Here is a 6874-nt window from a genome sequence, read left to right as displayed (position 1 = left end):
GGTGAAATAAATTTATTTCAATCAAAATTTAACACGCATAAACTATTTTTTACAACAAAAAAATATAAAAAATTGTCCAATTGAATGCTTCATTTTGGCACACTTCACTTACTGCCATACAAAGGTCAACAAAGTTATTCCCCTGATAAATATTAACAAAATAATAAATCACGTGTTACACAGATTTAAATAAATTATTACTAATTGATAAGAATTAATAGTGAATTTATTATTACCAAAAACAAATTTATGAGTTATCTTAATTATTTAGGGCACATAATATTACCAATGTATTGCTTTACAGATAAAATTGCAATGCAAATCAGCAATACCCAACCTGTGGCTTTTTAATATCATGTACAATTTTGAAACATGCAATTGCATAATATAAATGTTTGCATAATCACAGTTACTTTACTATAAAATCCTCAAAAACTAGAGCACTTCACGTTTAAGAGTCAGGAAAGAAAAAAGACCGCGACTTTGGTGGTACAGAGAGAATTGCAAATTATGCTAGATATGATCGTGCAGAGGGGGTTTACTTGAGGCACCCAATATCCACCCCTGTACCGTCAAAAAAAAAATTATATATTGTTATATTTTAATTAACAATTTATGTAATACATAATTTGGTAGGTACACCTCAGAAAAAATATTTGTACCAAACTTTTAATTAATGTAGGCACTAAAATTAATTTAACTGCATTTTTGTGTACAAAAAAATGAAAAATAAATCACAATATGACAAGTTTTGTATCATTAAAAACATTGACAATCATTAATACATGGAGACCGTATTCCCTTGGCAGAGAGATATCAGGTATTTGGGAGTTTTTTTTTTAGCTTTCATTCCAAATGTTTTCTTCATCCGCCCTATTCTCTAGAAAAAGTATACATAACATCATTTTCTCTCAAAGTTGCCTATCTCTAAGCTGCAGGATATTTTAAATAAAATGAAGAAAAAAAAACCAGGTTTTTAAGAATAAAATAAATCTAGAGGACACTACTACAATAATGAATAATATCCTGTAAAATAAAGGACAGATAGTCACCGTAATAATACATTCCCATTTAAAATTGGTCTTTGGGCACAGAAATTTAAGTATCTTTGCTGTCAAATGATAACGCTTGACTCACCCGTACATGAACAAAATATGCATGAAATGTTTACGGAAAAAATAAATATTTACAAAAATTTCTGAGAAGTATAATAATTATAGATAACCTTACTGAGGATTGGGCTAATGCTGAACTTTGAACTATTCAACATGACATTTGTTAAAAGTAATTCTGGCTTATTTGTAAGACTTCTATCTTGAAAAGCGCTAATGAGATTACGAGGTGACTCATATTTAGACACGATTGCGGTGGCTTTTTGAATAGTAATGCCTTTTAATTGCAGCAACTGTTTAATAAACATGTCAGCCACTGTCAGTGTTTTACTTTTTGAAGCCAATGTATTAAAGTCCTCGAATAACATAAGTTTTACTCGATCGCTGTCCTGGTTGTCACTTGGCAAATCATCTTTTCGGCAGCTCACCAACATTTTACCCTGCAAACAGAATTTCAGTTAATTGAACTGGTATAACTCTAGTGTAATGCTATGAAGCAAAAATGACACTCGTAAAACAAATGTAATATTACTGCTGTACAAATTTCACACGGAAAGAGAACTTTAAATCTAGTCTAGTTCGGCAAAAACTGTAAGGAAAAACATGATGTTGAAAATTCTCAAAACCATAATATCTAAATATTAGAAGAATCCTAAAAAAATCTTAACCCAATTAGTTTTTGAACACACACCTTTCAAATTCCATAAAAATAATCAATGTACACTGTACAGCATAAAATACCTATCGGAAAGATTTTTTGTAAAGAAAACAATTTTAGTATGTAGTTATTTTAACTTATTTAAACATAATTAGAAATTTCGTTTAAATAACCCATTCACTGCGGACCTTTTAATTAATATTTAATTTACCCATTACACCATTAAAATAACATGCTAATTATATCTAATGGCCACCTGACGGGCAATGCACCAGCTGCGTTGGACAGTGAATGGGTTAAATTCAATAGAAACGGTAAAATTGATGCTGCCTCAGAAAATACTTTTTATAGGTGGAGTAGTGTCCAGTTTTACAAAAGTAAAATAGATTTGTTTGAATAATCCGAATTTATTGCAATCTAAACTATCTTCATTCCAATTTGGAAAATCGAGGTTCTAATGTATTGAAAGATTAATTATAGACAATTCCAGTTAATCGGGTCAAAATGTCCTAGTCCAGATGTGTCCCAATGAAGCGGAATTGACTGTATAATATACTAAAATTACATGCTTTTCTCTCCACTACCTGTCACATAACCTTACTCTTTTGAGAGATATATCGCAGCGTAATAAACCATGGGCTGTCTTCAAAGTCCTTTTCCATCGTTCAAATTTCATTCAGGAAACCAGATCACAATAATTTATTAATTACTATGAAAACAGATAACAGTGAAAATAAGAAATTGCTTACTTTAAAATTATCTGCTAACATTGTGGTCATCATAGCCAGAAATTTTAACGAATCAGAAACTGACGATGTGAAATGTGTCATGAATCCATTTTGAATTCTAGTATTGGCTACGGCTTGCATCAGTGACTGCAGAGGCATTCCAGTGTGCTGGTTGTTACCGTGGCTTTCCACGAGATATATTACATTGGGTATTCCACATTGCTTGAGGCGGAACTTTTGTTCGTGGAACCTTCCGTCTTTGATGCTGTGTCCCAAATCATCCATTCGTTTCCTTTCGACGATGTATGGTAGAACGATTTCATCTCCGGAGTTGTTGCGTGCCACCCACGCAAAATCTCCAACTTTAAGATGCCGCATTTCGTACTTTATCATTGTGAATTTTTCCATTTTGCTCCTCATCAAATCGTCCTTCTTAGAACTGCAATAATAAAAATTTGTAAGCACATTAAAGGAATGATTGAATACGTGAAAATATATAGATTACATTGTGAAACTATCTACAATGGAACCCCGGTTTTATGTGCCCGGAATTGATGTTTTCTTACTATTTACTTGTAGTTTCTGCAGTCCCGTTTCATTTTAATATTCTACATTTAATTTGTATCTTAAATATTAATGAAATATTTATAATGCTGCATTTTTAAGTTGTCTTCTAGTGATAAAAAATATATATTAATGATTGCTTATCCTTAGTAACAAACTATTAATAAAACAAACATTGCACAGTAAGTGAGTGCACTTCACATGATCAAACAAAGTAAACATAATTATTTTAGTGTACATGTAATACAAAGTAAATAATTTACGGGACCAATGCTTACGGGCCGCACAAAATTGTGTTTTGCTAATTGCTTTTCAAATGCAAATTAACACGTTAATTACAAAATTAATCAAGAGGGCCCGTAAGCATTGGGTTAATAGAACACTACACCTAATTGGAGACCCATATAAGATAAACCTTGCATACAATAGTAGGTAATCATTACACCGTGTACTCAAAGATAACTTTGAATGAGTATAACATCTGAGACGAAATGCGGAATGACATACAATAATTATTGGCTGAAATAAAAGATCGCCCACCAATCGCGTTGTGTAACCTTGATTTTGGATACTGCTGATGTGTTTATAAATAGAAACACACATGTAAATGGTTGCAATGCATCCAATTGAATCTGATAAAATAAATTGGATTTTTATTTTGAATATTTCATTATAAATTTCGAGAAATAAAAATGTGAAACTAGGAATTAAATATACTAAAATGAAAAGGGACTGCAGAAACTACACGTAAATTTTGCTTACGGGCATGTAGGGTTGCATAGAAATACGGAAAGTATACAAAATCACCAAATAGGCATAGCGATGAGCGACTACAAATGAATCTGCAATACATAATGACTTGCAGTTAATTTAATCGTTAGCCTTAGTAACTTTTTTTCAGCTTTACATTTATATTTGTATCTTAGAGTTTTATTTTGTCCAATTAAGTCAAATTTTGACGAAAATGAGTCAACAGATTTTCTACCTAAATTATTATTATTTACCAATTAACACTTGGGAGTCTATTCATAACAAATCTAAAACTCTTATAAGAATAAAACCGTAAGTATACTAACATTAAGACCATGAAGAAACTTAAATATTGCGTTTTATTGGTAGGCTGTGGAGTAACCACGCTTGTCAGATATACTTACGGGAAATAAGAAGATAACCCAATATTACTACTGATGAATAGGTACACTAAATCGATGAAATTTCAAAAGCTCAATTAGTTTGATATAATTAATTAATAAATAAGCAATTAGTTTGAATTATGTATTTTCCTAAACATTTATAAACGTAACATACGCTCAAAATATATTACCTACCATCTTTGAAAACATCCGTTGTTGTGTATAATAATATGTTCCATAACAATTTATAATTTAACCCGTAAAACTAGACATTACTTCTATATTTAAAACACAGACTTAGGTATAAATAACTGATAAATAAAGAACGCAAGATAAATTATTTTATATTTTTAACAACAATCAATATTTATATGTGATTGAATCCCATAGAAATTATTTTTTAAATTATGTTCTTATTAATAATTATTTTGAATAAATGTGCTCTAGCGAATATAAGCGCTAACTAAACAACCTATGATTTCGGAATAAAAAGCCATACAGTGGACCAGAGACTGAAGTCATACAAAACACATCTGGAAAAGGGATTTAATTAATTCATAATATAGTTGAATCCAGACAGCGCTAGTTATGGTTATAAGCCTTACTAAATAAAATAAAGCTTCTAAATTCTGACGATAGATGACTCTCAATTGGCTAGGATTTTTCAGTGTATTTATTTATTTTAAATTAAGTTATTAACCTGAAGATCTATTTTTTTTAGAAGGTAGGCTTTAAATAATCACCTACTATGGAGCCTTCGCCACTGGTACATATATATAGATAAAAGGTCTATCTGCATAGAAGAGCGGTGACGAATCTATGGCATGCAAAAGATTTGTATAACCTCAACCACGACAACACAAAAAGTCATAGAATATTAAAAGGCGCCGATGTGGAAGATGGCCGCAGATTTTAGACACATATTTTTTTCAGTGAAAAGGCTTTTCGGAAAGAAAGGTAAGTAACATAGATTTCAATTTTGCATTGAAATGGACTTGAATAGAAGACTCAATATTAAAGTCGCACTGTAGAAGAAAGTTTTTCTTTAACATCTTTGATTTGTAACACTTGGAAACCACTTAAGCACGCTGACGTGTGGATAGATACATAGTTCTCCTCATATTCACTAAACTGACTAAACCACTACTGTGAGGAAACAACTATAAATAAAATTATTCTTACCCGCATGTCTCTTGTTTATCAACTAGCAAAATCACTTCAAAACTATTTGGAGCAAAAACTTTTGACTCATATGGACCTTCGTCTTTCTCTCCATCATTACAATCATTGGGTGTAATTAAATCTTTACTTATTGTCTTTGATTTGAAATCAATTTTCTGAATTATTTGTATTTCTTCTTGTTTATTATTTTGAATTATCTGTGGTTCCTCTACTTCAATTTGTTCAGCATGTATGGAAATATTTTCGTTAGACATTGACAGCATATTTTCAGTGTTACTTTCATTTTCGATAGAAGTGACTAATAGTTTAACAGCTAAATCTGAACCATCCTCACTTAGAGAATAACCTTTTTTATTACGCTTCAGTACAAATTTTTTTGTTATCAAAGATGTCATACTTGACCAAGCCGTATAGAAGGATCCTGGTTTTTTTACTGTCATAGAATGGTCGGAATGCTTTTGGGACTCTGCAATCAGCTCACTTTTGGTCATATAACCCTTATAATTAGGTTCCTGCGACTTATTTAAAAGCGTAACTAACAGGGCATAAGCACCTGATCTATACGCAGGTACATACACTTTAGGAGATTTACTATTCACAGCTTTGGCATTGATAGACTTTCTCTTAACCGGTGTGTTATTTTTATGCATTGGAACCTCATTAGTGACTGTGATGTTCGATGTCTTAGTATTTCCATGTCTTGCTAGTTTTCTATCTAAAATTTTACACAAGTTTTTGCCAAATCCTTTTAATATAACGCATTCTGATCCAGACTTAAGCACCAATGGATACTTTCGTAACGAATCTAATGCCACTTTTAATTGACTGCGGCTTTTGCTATCACGAGATGCAGCATCTAAATACAACTCTTCAATCCACCTCTCAAATAGCGGATTGGGTCGCTTAAGCTGAATTCGAGCACGGCAATCTCCCATATTGGTTTATTTTATTCAAACAGGCTGTCAGCTAAACACATTTTTATAAATCAGTTTTAAAACGATTCAGGAATCTGACAGCTCAACTGAGAGATTCACAAAACAAAAACAAACAAAATTTTGCCGATTAGCTCATTTGAATAAATTATGGCAACAAGGATTCCGAACATTGTCTATGATTCTGATATATTTTTTTGTCTATAAATTCTTTGTCCATTTTTTTGAGAGTGGATGTTATATTTGCAGCATAATGATTTTGTGACGGAGCTTTTTGTAATTTAAACTAAATTGAACAAGGTTTATTCTGTTCGCATTTTATTTAGAACCTTCGATTTACCAATATGTTATGCAAGTGAACTGGAAAATTGCGTAATGTTTATTTTTTGGGAACTAATTGGGTCTAATTAGTCTATGGCAACACCGGTTATGTGACAGACGACAGCAGTGTTGCAAAGTCAAAATTTAAAATTTCAGTAGATTTTGACAAAAAATTCAGTAGATTTCATAAAATATCAGTAGATTTTGGAAAATGTAGTATATTAGATATAATTTAAGACTGATA

General features: G+C 31.4%; 1 protein-coding gene across 1 annotated transcript; it reads right to left on the bottom strand.

The window, feature by feature from the left end:
• Window positions 1-6426, bottom strand: mus81 (mus81 structure-specific endonuclease subunit). The gene is made up of 3 exons (XM_085942015.1): window positions 5378-6426; window positions 2520-2937; window positions 1-1552 (listed from the first exon to the last, which is right to left on the bottom strand). The coding sequence occupies exons 1-3, from the start codon at window positions 6310-6312 to the stop codon at window positions 1187-1189; spliced, it is 1719 nt and encodes a 572-aa protein (XP_085798141.1). The 5' UTR covers window positions 6313-6426; the 3' UTR covers window positions 1-1186.
• Between the last annotated feature and the right edge of the window lie 448 nt (window positions 6427-6874).

This window comes from Rhyacophila brunnea, unplaced genomic scaffold, assembly GCF_057557595.1.
Source record: "Rhyacophila brunnea isolate RB1 unplaced genomic scaffold, BYU_Rbru_1.0 scaffold_14, whole genome shotgun sequence".
Lineage (NCBI taxonomy): Eukaryota > Metazoa > Arthropoda > Insecta > Trichoptera > Rhyacophilidae > Rhyacophila > Rhyacophila brunnea.
Note: the sequence above shows the minus strand (reverse complement) of the source record. Positions and strands in the feature narration are given on the sequence as shown.

Bases quoted from the DNA above. Each gene is read 5' to 3' on its own strand.
- mus81 (XM_085942015.1), bottom strand. From the start codon at position 6,312: ATGGGAGATTGCCGTGCTCGAATTCAGCTTAAGCGACCCAATCCGCTA. The intron at 2,938-5,377 runs GTAAGAATAATT...TTATTATTGCAG, and splicing joins GATAAACAAGAGACATGCGG to TTCTAAGAAGGACGATTTGA. The intron at 1,553-2,519 runs GTAAGCAATTTC...TTCTGTTTGCAG, and splicing joins TGTTAGCAGATAATTTTAAA to GGTAAAATGTTGGTGAGCTG.